This window comes from Sceloporus occidentalis, unplaced genomic scaffold (genome assembly GCF_023333645.1).
Source record: "Sceloporus occidentalis isolate IW3139 unplaced genomic scaffold, rSceOcc1.0.p SCAF_3, whole genome shotgun sequence".
In the NCBI taxonomy this organism is placed as follows: domain Eukaryota; kingdom Metazoa; phylum Chordata; class Lepidosauria; order Squamata; family Phrynosomatidae; genus Sceloporus; species Sceloporus occidentalis.
Window position 1 is genome coordinate 67,352,757 of NW_028316983.1, and position 23,498 is coordinate 67,376,254.

Sequence of the window (23,498 nt, forward strand, 5' to 3'; positions counted from 1 at the left end):
ATAGTTACTCCTGCACAGCATACTAATAGGATTTTGGCCAAAGTCAGTTATATCTGTTGCAGAGGCTGTACCTCTCTCTGGAGAAGAGGCTATAGCCTACAGCTGCACTTCTCCAGGCTTTTAGCACTTTGGGATGGACTGTTCTAATGTGCTCTGCATGGGGCTGCCTTTGAAGACAACATTGAAAATTCCACTAAGGCAGATTGCTACTATTTCCCTCCTGTTAGATTTGGGGAGGTAGGAACATTCAGCTTGTTCAGATGTGACTTCACTGGCTGCTGCTGATTATTTGGGCCTAATTTAAGGTGCTAGTGCTTATCTCTAAATCTACTCATATGACATAGGGCACACATGTCATAGAGATTGTCTTTCCCTACTATTCTTTATGATTTGTGGGGCCTTTAGGGTGAATTGCCTCAAGGCTCTGGAATAACCTGCCAGAAGAAAGACTGATAATAGTCCCCCCCCCCCCCCCCCACACACACATACACACTTTTCTTTCTTTTTCTTTTTTGGAAAGGATGTAAGGCTTAGCTTCTTTTGAAAAGCCCCTGACTGTGGGATTTATAAAGCTTTCTATTATAAAGCATTTTACAGTTGCTGAAACTTTTTCATTTAGCTTTTTTCTTTTTTGAAAAAGGGGATGTTTTTGTTTATTTTTATTGCATTTTAATGGTTATAGGTTATTGTTATAAGTATCCTTGAGCCCTGGAACTGTAATCATGTTAGTGCTTAACATTTGTATAAGTACTTCCAAGTGTTCAAAGCACTTCACACACATTATTTAGTCACCATCTTTGCAACAGATCAGTAAGATAAACCAATATAAATACCAGTGCTTCATTGCAGAGGCAGAGAGGAGGAAAACAAGGATGCAAAAGAGTGGTTTCTCTATAGCCACCAGGTGAGGTCATGGAAGCGGCAAGAGTGAAACTGGGAACTTCCTACCTATAACTCAGTCTCATAGGCCAAATCAAGCAGTTTCCCTACACAACACAGGGACAAATCAGGGATTTCCTGTGAAGATGAGGGGAAACTGCTAGTGGCCTTGGAGAAACCATTCTTGAAATAAGGCCAATTCGGCACCAAATCCACCCTATCCCTTCATAGACATGTCAGGTGGCTGTTTACATGTGTCCCTGCTATGTTGCCTGGCACCTCTGCTGCCTGTGCAAATTGCTGAGGTTACAGCAAAGTGCCCAGCCATGTGATCAGGGGGGAATTAAGGGCAGCTCTGGGGTCAGAGTATTCTGGTTGGTGTAGACATACATTGAAGCCAGTTCTGCAAACACATCCAATATTATGTGGGTTCAATATGATATGCATAGTTCCCCATATAAAGCATTTCAGATTAATATGATTCTTCTTTCATGGATTCCAGAATGTGTATGTTTCAAGGATTTAAGACTAGCCCCCATGAAGAGCAAGGGAAGGATTAACTTTTTTTAGGCTTAATGCTTACATGTACAAGCAATGATTTAAGCCTGGGCCCAAGATGGAGGTACATCTGACACTATGTGAACCTAAACAAGACACAACAAAGGAGATTCTATATCTCCTTTGCCGTGTCTTGCTTAGGTTCACATAGTGTTTGTTATGAAGAGCTAGTGTGAACTTCAAAGCACTTCACCAGTGTTATTACAGAGGAAGGGAGGAGAAGAATAACCCTGGGAAACAGTGGCTTCCCTAAAGCCATCATGTGAGGTTATGGAGGAAGCAAGATCCACTGGCAGCTAATCCAGTGTTATATGGTGGGTTAATGTTGGACTAGGATTCTGGGAGACCAGGATTCAAATTCCTGCTCTTTCATCAAATTCTAATGGGTGGTCTTGGGCAAGTCATACTTTCTCAGCCTCAGATGAAGACAATGGAACTTCCCATCTTGAAGAAATATTTCCAAGAAGAACACTATGATAGGGTTGTCATAAGTCAATGAAGACATATAACAACAACAAATCATAAACTAAATTGGTCAGATGAAATATTGCATCCACTCTTTTTCTGCAATCATGAGATTCCCTTCTTGTTTGCATGACCATTATGATGACTGGTGGAAAAGCAGCTCAGGAGAGTCCTAAAGGATGGAAGTGCCAATTTTTCCCCACAGGCACCCCCTGAACCAGACTGATCCTCCTCCACTGCTTCTCACCTTATTCACTTGAGCACCTTTCATTTATCTTCCTTCCCATGGCTTCCATTTCTCATTCCTACAAAGCACAAGAGGGTGTTGCTATTGCCATCTCACTTTGCAACAGTTGGAGAGGGTTCATTTATTTTTTTTTTGTACTACAGTTGTCAGGCCCACTCCCTACCAAGCTGCCTAGGGGATTCTGCAAATTGTAGCCCCCAAAGAACTGCTCTGTTCTACAGTGAGACAACAGTTATGTTTGCAGCTGCAGTTGTGTTGGTTTCAGTGACATAGGGTAAGCTTTCATATACTGGATGATTCCACTAACAATGAGAGACAAGTAACCTGGTGCTTGAACTGCTCTTAAAAATGGGCAGGTTTTGTGGATGTGATTGGCCCAACGATAGCATCCATGCATAGTGCTGAAAACTGTTAGCTGTTCACCAGGCAAGCATCCAACCCATACTTGCAAGGGTATTACTTGGTTTGGTTTGCTTTCATTCTGGAGTTCCTACTTCAGATGCCATTATAGTTGGCATTTTCCTCCAATAGCAATTTAGCCTTGTCATGAGACAGACTGAGGCCCTGTACAGACTGGCATTAAAGGCTGGCCTGGGGGCAGAGTCAGGGTGTAGCATCTACATGACGCATGCCCCTGCCACGCCCCCAGGCCGCGTGACACTGTACGCTGCTCCACACGGCATGTGGTATTTTGACGCTCCTGGTGCTGCATCCACACAATGCAGTATCGAAGCAGCGCTGTAAAGCAATGGTGCAGCGGCTATTGTGCCTTTTGCAGGGTGCAAAAAGGAGCACCCTGCAAAAAGGTGTGCAGTTGCTGTAGCCCTGATCTGGCAAAAATTGAGGTGGTTGCAGGCCGCCCCTTAGGGGTGGTCTGTATAGCCCCTAAGACTGTTGTCTTAAGCAGTATATACTGGAAAACAGAAGATGTTAGAAAGATGTCACTGTGTATACTGTGGAGCTGAATGCATGTTTACCCCCACCCCAAAGTAGCCTGCAGCACCCAGATATAGTGGAACAAGTTCTCCCATCACCAATGTTGAAGCCACATTCAACTGTCGGACTGGTAAGCTTTTGTATATGGAGGAGGAGTAGGGTGTCATCTTTCTATTTATTTCAGAAAGCAATAATGTCTTGACTAGGCCCCATCGCAGTATGCTTTGAGACAATTAACTTTCGAATCAGCCTATTTCCTTGAAAAATGTAACTTCAAAAAGGTGCTCCTTTGTGGCAAGCAGAGGTCTTCCTTGAAACTGTTCCAGAGTCAAGAGCTGAGAGGAAGAAGTCTCATTAACTGGAAAATCCTTGAGGGAGTAATAAGCACAGACTCAGTCATCTTTTAAGTTGTTTGGTCTCTCACTACAAAGGGAAAGCAGCGTAGGTTGAGATCCCAATGAGCCCAGAGTGTGCCTGACAAATCTTCCAATCTAGGCTTCTTTCTCTTCTCAGCACAGAAGGCTCTGGATGAAAGCCAATGGCTTCCTTGCTGGGTGATGGTGTTTCTGCTGGGTTGAAGGGGAGATAGATGTGGTGTTACAAGTGCTCTGCCTTCCAAGTTGCACTTTCTTTACAGCTGTAAACCAGACACCCAATTCTGATTGATTTTCTTCTAATGCAAGCAAATATTAAAACCAAGGGGAGGGGACAATTTCAGTGCCAGTTTTGTGCATCAATCTTAGCAAGCCTTTAAATAGGATTAAAGCATTTCTCCAATGACTCTCAGGTTTCCCTACTGAATCTTTTTCAAGGAATATTAATCCCCTACCCAGCCCCCAGCTCCCCATTTCACTGGATGACATGTGCTGCCAAGACAGAAAATGCAGCATAACATTTCTTCCTTAATGCTTTCTTACCCTTCTGATTCAGTCCCATAGAACTCTACAAAGTGAGAGCAGGGGTGTCTGGTGGTGGTGGTGGTGGTGGTGGTGGGGTAACAGTGAGTTGAAACTATGCATATTACATTTGTAGAAGTAGGTAGGAATGATTCTTTTTGTACAGTTAGAATCATAGAATGATAGAGTTGGAAGAGACCTCAAGGGCCATCCAGTCCAACCCCCCTGCCATGTTAACATATTTTTAAAAACAACATTACAGTGCTGTTTAAAAGAAGTGGCAGCTTTGAAGATTTCTGGGACTCTGAATGTATGCAGTGATGAATCACGGTACTCTTAAGCCCTGTTTAGGCATTTGTCTAATGTGATTACAGAGTCTCCATGACTGAGATCCCTGATAAGGTTGTGTTCTCAATCACAGGAGCTCTGTAACTGTGCTTGTCAAACATGGTTACATAGCACTGAGCAGACCTTTGCAGTGATAAGTGCCCAGTATTCTGTTAGTCAGAGACGTAAGTTGTTTTGCACATGCAAAGTGGTGCTATTGAACACTGTGAAACAGCTATAACCAGCTGGGAGGGATGGAAGCAGAGGTCTGCATGCAGAATGTATACTGAAGTACAACGGATGGAGTGTATGCTAGAACTACAAATGACTAGGTTAGTCTCAATTTCCCAAAGAACTTTCACTGTAGCGGCTCTGAAATTGTGGAGCCACCACATCCCTTACTGTGGTGTCACACAGGGGAGTAAGATCTTTGGCTGTCTGAATGTATTAGACTACAGCTCCCACTATCTCTAGTCATTTACCATGTTAAGCTAAATCCAAAATATCTGGAGAGTCAGATATTCATTATCCTTGGTGTAATAGATGCCTTTTTTTGACTTTGACAAGGCAGATTTAGGTTCTCAGAGACTTCCTCTCTTATAGCTGAATCCACCTTACATGGTTGTTGTGAAGATAAAATTGAGAGTGGAGTGCAGTGCCATGAATTTTTTGTATAGTTTCTCTGAAAGTTTCTTGGATGAAAGGATAATATAATAAATGAACCCATGCTCAGTTGCTTTAAAACCAAGGTGACAATATTGGATTTTGATTTAATTCCTTAGAAACCTAAAACATATTTTCAGAGAAATATACACATGAGCATCTTGTAAACAGAACTCTGAATGGAACATAGGGAGTAGCAGTCCTTGTTTTCATGGAATTAGGAAGGTAAGGTGTGAGAAAATAATGGCTTTTATTTAGTTATACCTCAACATCAAGCCAGATCACAATACTTTCAAAGAGCTGTTTTTGCTTCTGTCACTGTGATTTTTTAAATTGAAAATAAATTTAACATTCTAATCATTGTAGTTGTATATTAAAAAATACTAATAACATTGGAATATATGCCACATAGATGGCTGCAAAATCTGGCTCCTATATCACAGCTTTGTTTGATGCCATTTGAGGGAGCATAGCTGCTCTCAGTTCTTTACAGATGAGGAGCACTCTCATTATTTGTCTTCTTCTATGTGTTTTTGAATTCACAGCTGTTTGATGGATGGCCTCTTCCCCCTGGTAAGTGGGAAATAAATTACATTTACATTTTTTTTCTTATGTGGCTATTACAGGATCAGATGAAATGAGAACTCAGCCTAGAATTGTTCAGCCTAACTGTGGTTTTGAAAGATGAAAGAAAGGTGGAAGTAATATTTGAAATTATTTGAAAACTTGTTGAAAAGAGTCTTTCCTGAATGTTGTCCAGGCTGACAGGAATCTTTGCAGTTCGGGCCTTCTTGTTGTTGTTTTTGTTGTGTCTTTAAGTCATTTCTGACTTATGGTGACCCTAAGGCGAACTTATCATGGGGTTTTCTTGGCATGTTTCTTGAGAGAGGCTTTGCCATTGCCATCCTCTGAGGCTGAGAGCATGTGATTTACCCAAGGTCACCCAGTGGGTTTACACACTGAGCCAGGATTCGAATCCTGGTCTCCAAAGTCATAATCCAGTGCTCAAACCACTATGCCATGCTGGCTCTCACAATTTGGGACTTATTCTATGCAAAATTCACACACTTTTTTGTGCAGAGGCTGAAATCCTGCATCAAGAGACAGATGTGTTTCATATAGCTATGTCTCCATTGCTACATCTTCCCCTAAACCTCACCTGGTAAGCTGTGCCCCCCAGCAAATATCCATGCCTGCTGTTGAAGAGTGAGACAGTCAGTGGCAATGACCCAAAAGGTGTAATTAAGGCAGACTTATGACATTGTAACTTATGAAAAGTGTGCTCAGCAGACTTGTCTGTGAAAAAAAAGCACATTAATACTATTTCCTGCATTAAAATGCTGGTTGGAATCCTGTGGGCAGTTACAAATGTGTAACTTAGACTCGTGCACTCATAACTATTTTATATTTGTGATTGCTATCTAGTACCTACTTTAGGGGCTATGTAAGGACAGTGAAAGCCCTCCACTCTCTACTTACTAGGCAGCAACTTGGTCTGTTCCCCTGTTTTTCAGAAAGCAGCTGGCTGATGGTCCCACACCCTCACATGAGTGATCTCTGGTGCAAGGGGGAACATCAGTTGGTTGCTTCCTGATCAATAGGGGAACAGACCCCCATTAACTGCTGTGGGAATGGGGGTAGGGTGGGGATTGTGACAGGATTTACTGTGCAGTACTGAAACTTCAGTGTTTACACATTTGTAACTCCCAAACAGGATTCCTGCCATTGTTTTCCACACAAAAATACCATATTTGAATTTTTGTCCTGAATAGTCTTTGAAACTTATGCAGATTTTAAAGATTTTCACACAGCAGAAAGAAAATGACTAACATTAGTTGTTGCTCCCTTTGCGAAGCAAATCAGCAAAGAATTGCAAGCCTAATTTGAAAGTCTATCTATTTCCAACCTGGCCTAAAGGTAAAGATCCCTAGGAAGAGAGAGAGCAGGAACCTTGAGGTTGCCCATCAACAGTCAGCATCTGGGCAGCAGACTGTGCTGGCACTTGGCTCCCTTGGTCACAGTCTTCTCTGCTCTGGGAAGGTGCATTTCTGTGTAAATTATAGTCATTAGTACTACATCTGCATCCATACATATAAATGAGTTCAGTACATTTTATTTATGCAAATCACTGACCATTTATTTATTTATTCATCTAGATACTGCATTGTCTCTTTTTGGGAGGAAAGTCATTTGGCCAGCCTGTTCTCAGTCAAACATAGATTCTTTCCTCCACCCCAACAACCACATACAACATATTAGATTAACTACATATAACTGCTGTCTTGTCACATTTCAACTAAATACAAATTAATTTTAACTGGGTAGCTAGCTCTCAGGACACAGTGTGGTATAGTGATTTGAGTGTTGGAGTAGGACGAGGGTTCAAATCTCTACTGAGCCATGGAAAACCCAGTGAATGACCTTGGGAAAATCCCACTCATTTGGCCTCATAGGAAGGCAATGGCAAACCTCCTCTGCACAAATCTTGACAAGAAAATCCCATGATACGTTCCCCTTAAGTCAGAAACAAATAACAAAGATAGATCTTCCCATATTAACACTATAGTTATTTCCTGGTAGAAAATTGTTTAATAAATTATATAGATAGCTCCTTTTATTCAAGACAGAACATTGATCTGTCTAACTTGTGAATGAAAACACATTTCAAAGGATTTAGCCAGGAAACTTTCCTAGCCTTTTCTCAAGATGCTGGGGACAGGGGACTGAACCTGGGTTTTGCTGTACCACCAAGCTATGATCTACCTCAATTACTTGTAGTTGTTTTTCACATCTTTTTGCAGCTCCCCTAGAAAGAAATCCATTACCATTCTCTTGGTACAGCATCCAAGGGGTCTGTAGAAGCCTATAAAATTCTGTTTTCCACTTACACTTCTGACTTAGGAAAATTGCAGTGCTATTACCTCATGTTCCCATCTGAAATGGGCACTTCTGTGCCATTTCCTTACTCCCTGCTGGACTAAATTACCAGACTCAATTGCAGCTATGAGAGTTCTCATAGCCAAGTGGAGACTAGGAACCACTTCAGTTGTGGGAAACTTGTGTGCAGCTTCCAACATGGTGGGTGATATGTTTGATTGTTTTTATTGGATAAGCAGAGCAGAGCAAAATTGATTGTGGCTTCCCAGCACCAGGATTATCATCCAATAAATTACCCATATTGGTTTCCTGCAAATGCCTACATAGAATTGGCATTCATGTGTGAATTCTGCAAGGTTATGAAGGGTTCCACAGTATGTCTTCTAGAATGACAAAACATAAAGAACTGAATGGCCCTGTTGAGGCTATTCTCATATATGTTAAGTGCCTATGCAGCAGTGATTGCTGTAGTGGAGTCCATCCATAGAAGTTTGTTGTTGCTGTTAACTGCCTCAAGTCATATTGACCCCATGAATGAGACACCTCCAAGCCCCACTGTCCTTAACTGCTCTGCTCAGATCCTGCAGACTCAGAGCTGTGGCCAGGGACATCACTAGGAGGGTGTAGGAGTTGGGCTGCATGGGTAACACCCTAAGGGTGTGTGTGACACCACTGCTCCTCAAATGTCTGTCTTTTGGCTGCACCATTCACCCACATCCTTTTAAAACTCTGGAGCTCAGTGGAAGAGAGGGTGTGAGTGGGCCAAGGCTAAGGGGTGGAGAAAGGAAAGGCCTCAGGTTGTGTGGTTTTTTTAAAAATTAATCTGTTTAAATTTTCTTTTAAAAATTACATTTTACCAAATTTTCACTTTAATCACGCGAAGCTATGTAAATGTAAATATGTTTAGGCTGTGCTTATGATACTGTAATTTAAAGGTATACTTTTCATTTTGCTAGTTTTTTATGTCACAGCTATAGCTGCATACAGTAATATTCGGGAATTATGATTTACAACAAGTAACATTAGTACCAAAAACATTACTAAGGATTCTATATGATGTGGCATGGGAGGAGGTCAGTGTGAGTGTGTGTGACTTCTTGAGTTACTGCACAGGGTGACACCAACCCTAGTGACACCACTAGCAGTGACCTCTTTGATTGAGTCTATCTATCTGGTATGTGGTCTTCCTCTATTTCTACTATCCTCCGCATTTCCTAGCATCATTCTCTTTTTTAATGAACCATCTCTTCTCAACCTCAACCTTAAGTCTACATTCCAAAGTCATCCAAAACTGGGGTGCATAAGATGATATGCACATGAGAAAAGGCAGGCATGTCTCAAAATGCTGAAAGATGGTCTTTATTAATTTTTTTTTTAAAAGTAACCCTGACATGTTTTGTCCTTAACAGTATCAGCTGGCTGAAATGCATTAGGCCTTTTTTCCCCTTTATCTTTTTTGCTAATGAAAACTATTTTTCAACAGCTTGAAACTTGTTCTCCTTTTCTCTTGGGTCGACCCAAACCATGAGTTCTGTTAGCACAGTTTCTTAGTTCAAATACTGAACATTTTAATATTCAAAGTCAGACTTTCTGTGTCAAATTTCAAAGTTAGTTTTTTGGAGGTGGTGTCTGTCTTTTGTAACAGTAACCTCTTTGAGATTTGCACAAATTTAAGTACTGAAGAGTCCAGTTGGATCAGACCAAAGGCCTGTTTGATCCAGCATTCTACTCCCATAGTGATCAATCTCCCACTCACGTTTCTCAACAACTAATACTCAGAGACCTATGTTTCAAGAGGTAGTATATAGCCATTGTGAGTAGCAGCCACTCAGCTTCAGTGGATATCTCTGGCTTCTAGACTATTAAAGAAGGAGAGACACTTCTCTCTCTGTACTTTCTACTATTGGCATCACCAGGCTTGGTGACACCCAGTTTGGGGAAAGGCTTCTGGGGTGTGGTGTGTGGCAGCAACCAACCCTGCCCACCCTCCCCCATCTCTAATGCTCATCAATTGTGGATCTATTCCCAGCTAGCTTGACTCTCAGGGAGAGAGCCGGGGCTATAGCAAAGCCACTAGAGATGCACTTGCCCCTCCACCACAGCTGGAAGTGGACCCCACCAGTGTTACCTGGTGAGGTCCATACTCTCCGCACCCATATAATGATGCCACTGCCATGTACAATGCCATATCTTCTCCTATTGACCTTGTTTCCCCAAGTTTCCCCAATTATTATAATATGTAGAAAGATTAATCCACAAGTGGAAGCAATGTAATCTGGGTTAGTTGTTTAGCCTTATCAATTACTCTTTCATGTATCTTTCGTAGACTTATAATTACAATCTTTTTTGAGGTGTAGTGACCAGAGCTTTTTCACAATATTCCATGTGTAGTCACACCACAGACTTGTGTTAGGAAATATACAACTGATTGTTTTATGTTTACTCCCCTTAATTCCTTTCCAAACGATGCCCCACAGTGGAATGTGCCTTATTCACAGCCACTCCACACCAGAATTGATATTCCATTGAGCTGTCCATCACAATTGCTTTCCTGGTTTCCCAATGTCACCTCAAAGCCCATCAGCATTTTTGTCCCAATGGACATCACTTTATACTTTCCACTTGCTTATAGTAAACCATATTTCCCATTGGACCTACCAAAGTACAGAAGAACTCAATAGCATTGATGTCTAATTAGATATATATTGGATTGCATGGTAAGTCTAGCAATGATTGGAATGCAGGTAAGTTACAAACTGCATGTGGATTTGTGGCATTCTTTTGAAAAGGAGTGTTCTTCACAAGACACAACACATCTGGTAACATAAAAATTGAAGCAAACCAATGCAGTGGTAGTTTTGCCTCTGATGAGCCACTTGCATGTGGAACCACGAGTTTTAATATAAATGATAGTGACCAGAATAGCTAGAGTGAATAATGAAGCAATTAAAAAACCCAGCAAGGAAAAGCCCCTTGGAAATGTGGAAAGAGAATTAAAAGAATCTTTCCCCTCAGTTAGTGACAGAGAACAGAAGACTATCACACAAGGTACTTTGTTTATGACAAAAGTGGAGGCATTCAATAGACTCTCAAGTTAACCCAGAAGAAGCAGACAATTACGCACCTGGTATTACACAGTTCTGAGCAACATTGCATGAAACATGAAAGCAAATGGTCTTGGAAGGACATTTTCAGCTGTGCTGTCATGTTGGGGAAATAGCCTTTTTCTTTTTTTAGAGTACAAGGTTAAAGGAAAGCAGAGGGAAAGGCAGGGGTGTAGCTATGGGAGCTATTCCCACCCCCCCTCCCAATAAAATCCTGTTCCCTCAGTGAATGCTCCTTCAGTCCCCAATTTCTAGCATTTCAGTCGGGCATTAAAACTTCAGTTGGGCATTTAGAGATACAGTTCTCACATCCAAAGCAAAGGGGCAGACAGAATTAAAAATAGACTATAAACACAGCCAATGGAAGAGTTATAGGTCTGAAAGATTTTGAGTGTTTAATTTCTCTGCAATGCTAGGAGTTTGGCATCTGAACAGAAATTTCATAAGAATGGAATCCTCCACCCACCGCAGCTCCACATCTGTAAGCTGGTGACAGGATGTTCTGAGGGTGTTAGCATCTGTAAACAGGGCATTTAAACAGGGCTATCGTAGCACCTCTTAACCCTCTCTTCTCCAGTGAGCTGGGGATGCTTAGCCTGGAGACGAGAAGGTTAAGAGGTGATATGATAGGCGCCTTGTTTAAAGATTTGAAGGGATGTCATATTGAGGAAGGAACAAGCTTGTTTTCTGCTGCTCCAGAAAATAGGACCCAGAACAATGGATGCAAGCTACAGGAAAAGAGATTCCACCTCAACATTAGGAGGAACTTCCTGACAGTAAGACCTCCCTACTTGGAGATCGTTAAGCAGAGGCTGGATGGCCATCTGTCAGGTATCCTTTGATTGAGAGTTCTAGGATTCTGTGATTAAATACAATTATGAGTCTGAGAAATGTAAGAAGTTCATTTGAGGCTCTTGTGTTCTTGAACAGTGTGATGAGAGGGTCAACCAAAGTTGCCACCCTTTCACTGAGTGCTTTAAAGGAAAACAATTGTGTGATTATTTCTTCCAAGCAAGAGACCAGAAGTGCCTGCATGGGCAGGGGCATTAAGCATGAATACTGCCCCTGCTCAGCAAATGGTAGATGAGGCAGGAATAGTGGTACATGGAGTCAGAGCTAATAATTTATTTAAATTTATGACTTATTTTATTCTTTTATATCCTGGCTTTTGACTAATACTGGAACTCAAGTCAGCTTATAGAATATTAGCACCAATACAAAGGTAAAACTTACAAAGGCATTGTATCTGTGTGTGTTTGTGTGTGTGATTTTATAACACAATTAAACAATCTGTAAATCCATTAAAATTTATTGAAAGATAAATTATTAAAACAAAACAGTACATCAAGAAAAACTAATTTCATTTGCTGGTGGAAGAATAGCAGCAAGACAAGAATAGCAAGCTCCAAAGACAGGAGGAGTTTCAAAGGTTGGGATCAACATCTAAGAAGGCTTTCCTCCTTGTTCTCGCCAAACAAGCCTGGGAAGGTGTGGGACTGAGAAAAAGACCTCCCTGCCCCTGATGATCTTAGAAGGTAGGTAGGCTCGTATAGGAAGAAAGAGAATGCGAAAAGATTTTGTAACATCTTTGAGACACTCTATGTGAAAAAAATTGTAGCATAAGCTATCGCAGACTTGGTCTACTTTCTCAGATTCTTACAAGATCCCTTTGCATACTGATATTCTTGACTAATATAGCTATGTCTCTAAATTCTCTGAATCCTCCATAAATAGTAAGCAGTTACTTAAAATGCTTCTATTTCCTATGTTGTTATTGTTATTGTTACTGTTGTGTGTCTTCAAGTCATTTTTGATTTATGGTCACCCTATCATGATGATTTGTTGGCAAAATTTTAAAGAGAGTGTTTGTCATTGCCTTCCTCTGCAGCTAAGAGAGTGTAACTTGCCCAAGGTTACTCAGTAGGTTTCCATGCCTGAGCAAGTATTTGAACCTTGGTCTCCAGAGTCATAGTCCAACATTCAAACCACTATATCAGCTTCTATAACCCATAGCAAGGAGAGACAAAAGAAAGTGACATCTTCATAAAACTTACATCAGTTCTATAAGACAACCACCTGTTATTTCTTGGCCCTTCATAGTACACTTGGCCCTGTGTTGAGGCTCAAGGGAATACCTGGCCTCAGATGTTGTAGTGTGAAATAGTACTTTTTGGCTTAACAGCAAAAATAACAACAGGCCCACAACACATGGGCCAAATAAGGTGCCTTGAGGGAGTGTTGGGGGTGTGATGTTCAATTATGCATGCCTGCAAAGTGTCCAGAAGCTGCTCCAAGTCTGCCTAAGGTAGCCCAAAGACATCTTGAAAATGAGTGGCAAAAGGTCCCTCCTGCTGGTGGCCCATTTGGGATCGCAGTAGTGGCCGACTTCGGGACTGCAGCATCCATTTGCCATAGTCCTGGAACAATCAGAGCCAGGGCAGCCTCTGACCACTCCTTTTCTGTTTTGACCCCCCCCCAAACAAAATCCCTCCCAGTCTAGGAAAGCATCTCAAAAACACCCAAAACCCCTGTACAATGCTCTGAACAGCTATCTTTCCCAAATAATCTGAAAGGTGATTGGAAGTGATGCTTCATCCTTTCTGGTTGCCCCAAATGGCAACTGTGAGATTATGCTGCAACCCTTCAGAGGAGCTGAAAATTGGATGGTACAGCCTTCTAGTGCATGTCCCCTTCTGATTTACCCATAAAATACCAGCTGAATATGAGATGCAGGCTGACAGGATTAACTCCAACAAAACTTGCCCTCCATTGAAATTCTTGGCAGGACTAATGGATCTATAGGATTCTTCTACAGAAAAATTCATTCCTCTACATATTGTTGTCAAGCTTATTTTGAAAACTTCCACCTCAAAGCTGCTTCCTTGTTCTCCTCCAGACTCAGTTAGTACAAGAGAGAAAGGGAGAGAACCTAGCTGAATCATTTTCCATTCAGGTAACACTCAACATCTGTTTGGGGCAAATTCCAGTTTTCACCTCTCACATTCTATTTTGGGGAGGAAGAAGAGCGTCGCTTTGTGAAGAAATTCCTAACAGGTAATTTACTAACTAACCCTATAACAGTATGTGTGTGAATCCATTGATCTTATGCATTAGTTCTATACTCCTGTGCAAATTTACCTGGGAGTATATCTGGGGAAATGTGTTGGTTTATATACCTGTCTCATCTGGATTTATTTTCAGGATTATTCACGATTGTTTGGGATGAGTGGAAAATTGTTTCTTGTAATAACATGAGGCATTTAGAATCCTTAGATGGATTATCTACATTTTATCTCTACGGTCTTGTGGTTTTGATGATGCCTTGACAAGAATTTTGGAGACCATTGCTTACATGTACTGTAGATGCACACCCACTTTAAGAAACCAGAAGACTGGCTTGTTCCAGGAAACCTTGGAAGACTGATTTGTTATAAAAATTTCCTCAAACATTTAATGTCTGTGTATTCATGTTTGTTTGTTGCCCTAGAGCTAACTCCAACTCATGGCGACTGTGGATGATACATCTCCAAAACTACCTATCCTCCACTGCTCTGCTTAGGTTTTGCAAATTCATACCCATGACCTCCCTGATCAAGTCTGTCCATCTGGTGTGCAGTTTTCCTATCTTTCTACTCCCTCTACCTTCCCTAGCATCATTGTCTTTTAAAATTAATTGCGCTGTTTCATGATGTGGCCAAAGTACTACAGCCTCACTTTAACCACCTAGGCTTCTAAGGAGATTTCAGACTTGATCTGTTCTAGGACCCATTTGTTTGTTCTTTTGCCTATCCATGGGATCCCCAGCACTCTTTTCTATCACCACATCTCAAATGAATTGATTTTCTTTTTATCAATTTTCTTCATTGTCCAGCTCTCACATCTGTACATGGTGATGGGGAATACAATGGCTTGGATGTAGTGCTCAGTTGTATATCTTTATTCTTTAGGATCTTATCTAGTTCCTTCATAGCTGCCCTTCCTATTCTTAATTTTCTTCTGATTTCTTGGCTGCAGTCACAATGTTGATGAATCTTTGATCCTAGGTGTGGGAACTCTTTAACTATTTCACTTTCCTCATTGCTTAGATCAAATTTGTATAGATCCTCTGGTCATCATTGTTTTCTTTATGTTCAGCAGCAAGCCTGCCTTTGCACTTTTGCCACTGAGCTATCTTAGTAATTGTTCCAAATCTGTGAGGTTTTCCACTAATAATATTGTGTTGTTCACGTATCTAAGATTGTTGATTTTTGTTCTTCCTACCTTCATATGTCCATTCATGACTGCACATGTAACCAGTGGTCTCCAAAATTCTTGTCAAGAGAAACAAATACATGTGGTAAAGAGAAATCTGTAACCATAAAGTTCTAACACTCAGGCTTTACTTGCACAGTGCTTTTTCAGCTACCCAGATTTGTATACTCTAGCTGAGAAGAAAATGGACATCCTTTAGCTTGCATCTCTGCCTGCCTGCAGGAGAAGCTGTCAGAAAATTGTTTTCATTCGCTTGCTAGAGCTATATAGAAGAGACGGAGATAGAAAGAAAAAGAGAAAAAGAAAGGTAGTGGCTGGATAGACACATGCTGTTTACTCCCAATTACACTTTGGCTGGTGTTTGCATTCCTCATATTTGTGAACAGGCTTTCTAAAAGTGGCTCCCTGAAAGGAAGACTGATATAATCAGCTTCAAGGTGGTCTTACTGTTTTCACACCATTACCAGTGGGGTAGTGGTTCTAGATCTCTTAGGATCAAAACCTAGGACATTTTAATTGTAGGCACTATGACACCATCTGCTTGACCCCTTACCCCAGATTCCCTCTGGTTTAACTACAATGCCAGTACTATAGTAGCTGGTGGAGAAATATATTGTCACAGCAAGAATATATTGTTATGATCTACTCTGGTGTGGTTTGGTTTTGAGTGGCAAAAGCCATTTGCTTTATAAAGGGTTTGATTTTAGTAGAAATCTGCTGCAAAACATAGTAGATGTTTTGCTCTTGCAGCCCTTCTCTGACTTCTATATTGCTTAAAACTGCTAAAACCCTTCCCCCAAAATGGCCAAAAATGGAATCTGACATGATGTGTGACATGCTTCTAGTCATGTCAGGTGTGCCAGCCAGGCAAGTGCAGGAGTGAAAAATGGTTCCACCACCTCTGTAGGTGCCCATCCCTGGCCTAAATTATATGAAGCAAACTCATAGTGAGTGGCAGTCTGTGGCTCCTATGTCAGTGGGGTGGTATATCTTCTCCAGGTTTTAGTATGAACTTTAAAGGAGCTGTCCAAGGTGCTGAACCATATCTTCCAAATTAATTCAAATTTCTTTAAAATTAAGACTAATTCTAGCCTGGAGTTTGGGTTCAGAGTTTAATGCAGCTATCCAAACTGCTGAATTAATTTCCCAGGCTCTATTCCCTTTTTCAGAACAAACTGGTTTTTGATTCAAATCAATGAAGCAGTTCAGCGTCAAATAGATGTTCACACTATTCGTGCAGTGATCGAACCTTACCCATTTTAATTTAATCTACTTCATGCTCACATTCATCAATGGATCGATTCAACATGGAGTTGTGCCACAGGGCTGACTGTGCCACAAGGAACTGATTCAGATCCACAGCTCATTCACACTAGCACTGAACTGTTTCAGTGCAAAAGATGCAAATAATTCAGCTGGTCTAGAAGAAGCACTTTAAATGGGTTTAGCACTGGGGGGCCCTTCATAAACCACACCAGGGAATCAGCGCATGCGCAAACAAGGACCATGTAAACTGGTTCAGATCCGCTTGCAAACCAGTTTGTTATGCAGTGGCAATGAAGCCCCAGGTTAGAGTCAGTGCTCTGGATAGCTCCTAAACAGATCTGTAACTATAAATACAGTGAACCCTCCACATTTGCTGGTGTTTGATGGGAGTCCTACTATGTCCCTAACATAGGAAAAAACACAAATTAAAGAATACTATTTTTTTAACTTGAGAGAACACCTCTGTCTGAATATCTAAATCCTCTAGCACATCTCTATGGTCAACATCCACCAGATGTTGACCATAGAGTCATGCTGGCAGACTTACAGATGCCAAGAGAAGTGTTTTCTCTAGGTCCACCAGGGTGACTCTATGGTCAACTTCTGGCAGAATTGTGCTGGAGGACCTAGAGGGAACATATTAATTAAATCTGTGAACAATCAAATCAGGAACAATCAAAATGGCAAATGTAGAGGGCCTACATTAATACTAACTTTTATTTAACTTGTCAGTTCCTTTGGTCTAGTTTTCATTCTTATTAATCCGGGAGTCTTTTTCATGCAGTAGAGACAGAGAACATCCCCATGGAACCTCTATTTCTTATATGATCTAACAAATGATGTTTCCATATCCATCTGTTCACATCTGCATAAGACCAGTTTGTCACTACTCCCCCCACGAAGTTTTTGAGAAGAGATTGGGTAAATCAAATTCATGTGTTTATACTTATATGTACAGTGGTCCCTTGGTATCTGTCAGGGTTTGGATCCAGGACACCCCCACTCCTGATGGATACCAAAATCTGTGGATGCTCAAGTGCCATTTTATACAATTGTGCAGTAAAATGGTGTCCCTTATATAAAATGTCAAAATCCCAAGATTTACTTTTTGGATTAAAAAAAAAATATTTTCAAGCCATGGATAGTTGAATCTGTGGATGCAGAATCTGTGAATATGGAGGACTGACTGTAAGTACTGATTGCAAGTGAAATGAACAGATGAATTTATTTGGTTCAAAACAGCATACGTCTCCAGTTTTAAGCAACCCATGCTTAAGTTACATGCAACTTAGTTCTATCTCCATTCTAGAATTTTTGTCTTTGTGCAGAGATTTCTCAAAACATAACAGTGTAGCTTGAAGGCTCAAAATGAACAGAACGCAACAAAGGATAATTTGACTGTTCAGTTGTGTTATTCTTTGTTTCATTTAATGATTTTAGCTATAATGTTACTGTGACAAAACTCCTGCTCAAGATCTTGCTAGCTAGGGGGACAAATGACATTGTTGCTAACAAGACTTTAAAAGGAACAGCCATTCTGGTTTATTGCAAGCTTCTTGGTAAAAATCCAATAGTATTTGCCTGTTTAATGAATTCCTAAAGAGTGATTTGATTCTTATTCCAGTTTTATGTATCTACATGAAATGGATGGGGTGGCAACTTAGAAAATATTCATTTGGAAAAGAGCTGTTGCAGGTTTTTATCTTAAACTACTACATGTAGCACTAGCTTGTCATGTATAACATTGTGGCTTTTTGTCATTAGACATCCTTTTTATTTTCACTTATGAATAAATATGCTTAGCTTTGCAATTGTTTTTGTTATGTGTCTTCAGGTCAACTCTGACATATGCTTATTTAGGGTTTTCTTGGCAAGATTTATTCAGAGAGGGCTTCCCATTGCCTTTCTCTTAGGGTGCATCTGCTAGAAAAGAATGCAGTTTGACACCACTTTAAGTGCTGTAACTTCATACTATGGAATTCTGGGATTTGTAGTTTTACAAGATCTTTTTCCTTTTCTGCAAAGATTACTGGTGCCTCACAAAACTACAAGTCCCAGGATTATGTAGGATGGAGCCACAACAGTTAAAGTATGTCAGACTTCATTCTTTCTACAGTGTAGACACAATTTGCCACAATCGCCTAGTAGATTTCCATGGCCATGCGTGGGGTCAGACCCTGGTTTCTCGGAGTCTTAGTCCAACACTCAAGCCATTACACTACAATATTCTCTAGACTTAACTAATGAGTATCTAATGTCTTATCTTAACATTATATATAATGTTATAATTATTATAACCCCTTATTATTGCATTGTGCTTGTTGAGTGAAAGACCAGCAATCTAGGAAGTCTGTGATCTGGTGCATGACACAAAATGGGGAAGTAGGCAGGACTGAAATTCTTCCACAGATGGTCAAGGTTCATCCACTGGTTGGAATTGTCATTCTGGGGCCTTTCTGTTCCTTTCCTGTGGCTTCTCCCCAATTTCTGACTCATTTTCACCTTGTTTCCTCTTTGTGTTTTTCTGCAATCTAGGTTTCTATCTTAGCAGTGTGATGCAGCTACCTTCTTGGCTTTTCTTGAGCACGGAATGTTTTTGTCTTTTTGGCAACATTTGTATGCCTTATCCTGCCAGTAGAGTATTATTTTATTGGCGGGGGGATAGTCACCCAATCCTCATCCTCCTGCAGAAAGTCACCATTTTTCAATGTATGGAGAGACTAGAGGAGGTTTTGTTTTCATCCCAGAGGGGCTTTTATCATTGCTGGAATAGAGACAGTATGGAGGGACAGGAGAGGGTAACTTATCAAGAACTCCCAGAGGAAAACAATGCTGAGAGGAAAGTGGCATTTTTGTATCATCAATAGGCCAATGTTATCAGCAGAAGGACAAACGGTTCCCAGTTGGCTGAGATTATTATATTTCTAATTTCTGGCTGTTCTGTTCCTTCATAATTTTTGTGCCTCTTTTTTTCTCACACTCTTGTGCTGTGATTTCTGCATTACTTCCCATGCTACCACTCCAGGCATAACAACCTGTATGCAGCCCATTCCCAATGCATTATTCTGACTCCTTCGGGATGAGAGGGGGGCTTATTTTTCTTTTTCTATATGTGTACTTCTCACACAGAAGGGGTCATTCAGGTAATTCACCGCTGTCGCCCACACAAATTCTACTGTCTCTTCACATAATTGTCAAGCAGTAAGTGCAGTTTGTCATTGCAGGGCAGGGCATCCTACTCAATAAAAATATTGCAAAATCATAGTTGGAAGCCCATGTATTCTGCTGTTTTCAAAAAATGGGGGAAATGATGGCTGTGTTCTTACTGACGATGGATCACCATGAACTACTAATATATAAAAAAAATTAGAACAAAGCAAAAGAAGAACACTAAATCAACCATAGTGCCAAAATACAACCTGAAGAATATTCCTGTACAACTTAAAGATAATGTTAGAAAATAGATGTACAACCCTAACTGACCAGGAGCCAGAAGAACTCTAGACTGAAGGCAGATACATTGTCATGGAAGAATGCAAAAAACAAACAAACCACTATCTGCTTCCAAAAAGAAAGAGAAGATTCAATGAATGACAGATGAAACTCTTCAAAGATTTAAAAACAGATGAAAAGTAGAAGTAAAAGGTGACCAAAATAGAATAAGAACCTTGACTATAACTGTTTATTGACTTGTGCGCAAGGATAAGGAAAACTACTATAATAATCAATCAAAAAATTAGAAGATGAGAACAGAAAAGGAGTGAAAAGAGATCTCTTCCACAAGATCTGAGACTCTAATGGGAAAATTAAACCATGAACGTGATGCTCTACAACCATCAGGGGAACACATTACATGGCTAAATACAAATAAAAAGATGATGGAAACAATACACTGAGGAACTATATAACAGAGATGTAAGGAGGACAGATTCATTAGAAGAAGAACCATTTGAAGATGAACCTCCAGTTTTGGAATGTGAAGTGGAAGCTGCACTCAGAGCACTTGGGAAAAATAAATCTCCAGAAACAGATGGCACACCAACAGAGTTGCTTCAAGCTACAGAGACAGAATCTACTCTAGTTCTAACTAAAATCTGTCAACAAATATGGAAAACAAAGCAGTGGTTCACAGATTGGAAACACTCAATTTACATTCCAGTCCCCAAGAAAGGAGAAACCAGGGATTGCAGTAATCACAGGACTATTGCATTTCCCATGAAAGCAAAGTTATGCTCAACATTCTACAGTGAAGACTTTTGCCATATATGGAAAGTGAATGCCAGATGTTCAATCTGGGTTCAAAGGAGGGGGCTCTAGGAATCATATTGCAAACATATCTTAGATAATGGGGTGCACCAAAGAATTTCAAAAGAAAACCAGCCCATGTTTTGAAAGAACATAGCAAAGCCTTTGATTGTGTAGACTGTGAAAAACTATGGATCACTCTTAAAGAAATGGGTATGCTACGTTTGATTGTCCTGGTGCATAAACTGTACTTAGGACAAGAGGCTACTGTCTGGACAGCATACAGAGAAATGGAATTGTTTCCAATTGGCAAGGGGATGAGGCAAGGCTATTATTTTATCAGTGTTATCTGTTTAACTTGGACACTGAATGTGTCACATGTAAAGCAGGATAAGACTCAGAAGAAGGGGGTGAGAAAATTGGAGGAAGGAACATTAACAGTTTAAAATATACAAATAATACCATAATACTGATAGAAAATAGCAAAGATTTGGAATGGTTACTGAAGAAAGTCAAGGAAGAAAGTGTAAGGATGAGTTTACAGTAGAACTTAACAAAACAAAAATAATGACCACAAATGATTTACATAACTTTAAAGTTGATGATGAAGACATTGAAATAGTTCAGGATTTTCCATACCTTGGCTCAATAATTAATCAGAATGGAGACTGCACTCAAAAACTAGGACTTGGAAGTGCAGCTATGAAGGAACTAGACAGGATCCTGAAGTGTAAAGATATATAACTGAATACTAAATTTAGGATGGTCCATGCCATCATATTTCCAATATCTATGTGTTATGAAAGCTGAACAATAAAGAAAGCTGATAGCAAGAAAATTGCCTCATTTGAAATGTAGTGCTAGAGAAGAGTTCTATGGATACCATGGACTGCTAAAAAGATGAATAGAGCAAATCAAGACTGAACTCTCCCTAGAAGCCAAGATTACTAACCTGGAACTGTCATACTTTGGCCATATCATGAAAAGACATCAGGTTCCTTGGATCAGTCCTCTTCTTTCACCTTTCACCTCCAGAACCAGTGACTGATGGATTCCCAGAATTTCTTTGCCCCTTTGGCTTCATTCTATAGTTGCTGTGTGCCTTCAGGTCATTTCTGACTTATGGTGACCCTAAAGCAAACCTCTCATGGGGTTTTCTTGGCAAAATTTGTTCAGAGGAGGTTTGCCATTGCCCTTCCCTAAGGCTGAGAGAATGTGACTTGCCCAAGGTCACCCAGTGGGTTTCAATGGCCAAACTAGGATTTGAACTCTGGTCTCCAAAGTCCTAGTCCAGCACTACCACTGCACTTTGCTGGCTCTTTTGGCTTCATTACATGTCAGAATAACAGGCCAGTGTGTGACTTTCCCTCCTTTCTTGTAAGATGTCAGTTCTGCAGTCAAGTGAGTAGATCATCCATCCTCTCAAGATCTCTTCTTAACCTTTTGAATGTTTAGAATGAATTAACAGTGGATGAGTCACTCAGTAATTAGTAACTTCTTGTTCATGCCTTCAGTTTTTTTTATGTTTGTCCATAATTGGGGACCATAATGTTCTTTGCCTCCTGCAATCCCATCAGCACATCTTGGATATATCCACTCTATAAAATTATAAAGTTTCGATACTACTTTAGCTAGCATGTGTCCATCCTATGGAGGCATGGGTTTTGCAGTTTTGTGTGGTACCTAGAATTGCCTCTCAAACAACTCAGATAGTAGTTCAGGGGAACGTACTAGATAATTCTAAGCACTTCACTAAACTACAAATCTTAGGATCCCATGGGGTGGAGCCATGGTGGTAAAAGTGATATCAAAAAGTTATAATTGTGTAGTGTAGTGTGGATGTACCCTTTATCTACTCACTTGGCAGTAACCATACAGGGGGAAACATGCAAGTCTTATTTCTGTCCCCCTAGTTACTGTTGGACTGACTCTGAACAGTTTTTCTCCCTGCTCAAATGCAGCCGCCTGAACTGCTGCAATCCCTGAAGTTTAGATTCTTTCTTCTAAAGCCATAAAATATTGTTTCCTGGAATGAGTGTGGCAAAGATTTGAAACAAATTCCCTCTGCACTCAGTCTGTATATCTCCTTACATTTAATTGGTGCTCTTGCATGCTTTGAAGATAAGCTATTGAAAGAAACATTCACAGGAGCCCTGGCTCTGAAGCTGGAATGCTATTAAGCTCTTTCTAATCCCTCATTATCTCTTCTATTCATTGCTGACACTCTCTGCCATTAGGGCCCAATCCAAAATTCATCCCATTTGGCAAAAGATTCCACTGATTTATGGTAACATCTTTCTCACAGCCTTTTTGGACTTCATTCAGCACTGTAAGTGCTGGATAGTTCACAGAAATGGATATTCTTGTAAGGATTTTGGATTGACCAAACAAGCAAGCTGTAGGGACTGGTCTTGGAGGAATGGAAGCTATTACATTTCAAAATACACTGAATGGAGCTGCCAGGATCCCTGGGACTAATTCCTAATATAATAAAATGTTATGTTAGACAGAAAAATAATAAAACACAAAAACATTGACTACATACATTCTAGCATAGGCAAAAGTTTCACCAAAGTTTAAAGGCTCTGTTGTTATATAGTGCACAGTCTTTGCATCTGTTTCTGACATCCACAAGGATGAATCAGGACATTTTTAAAAACTGGTGAATATGCATTCAGACTGATCTAACTTTTATGCATCTTCACTAAGTTCTGCCCAACCAGTTGCGATTTCATCTTCAGTCAGAGGTGAAGGGGGTCACTTGTGTCAGCACAGAAGCAAAAT

At 40.4% G+C, this 23,498-nt stretch overlaps 1 protein-coding gene across 2 annotated transcripts in view; it reads left to right on the forward strand.

The window, feature by feature from the left end:
- LOC149316118 (copine-5) overlaps positions 1–23,498 on the forward strand; it is a 197,545-nt gene that overhangs the window by 18,631 nt on the left and 155,416 nt on the right. Inside the window, exon 2 of one of the 2 annotated variants that reach the window (XM_089514839.1) lies at positions 5,517–5,544. The exons of the other annotated variant lie outside the window; for it this stretch is intronic. Within the exon in view, the coding sequence (XP_089370965.1) occupies positions 5,528–5,544 (17 nt within the window). The 5' untranslated portion in view covers positions 5,517–5,527. The remainder of the gene's footprint in view (positions 1–5,516; positions 5,545–23,498) is intronic. 2 annotated transcript variants of the gene reach the window in all.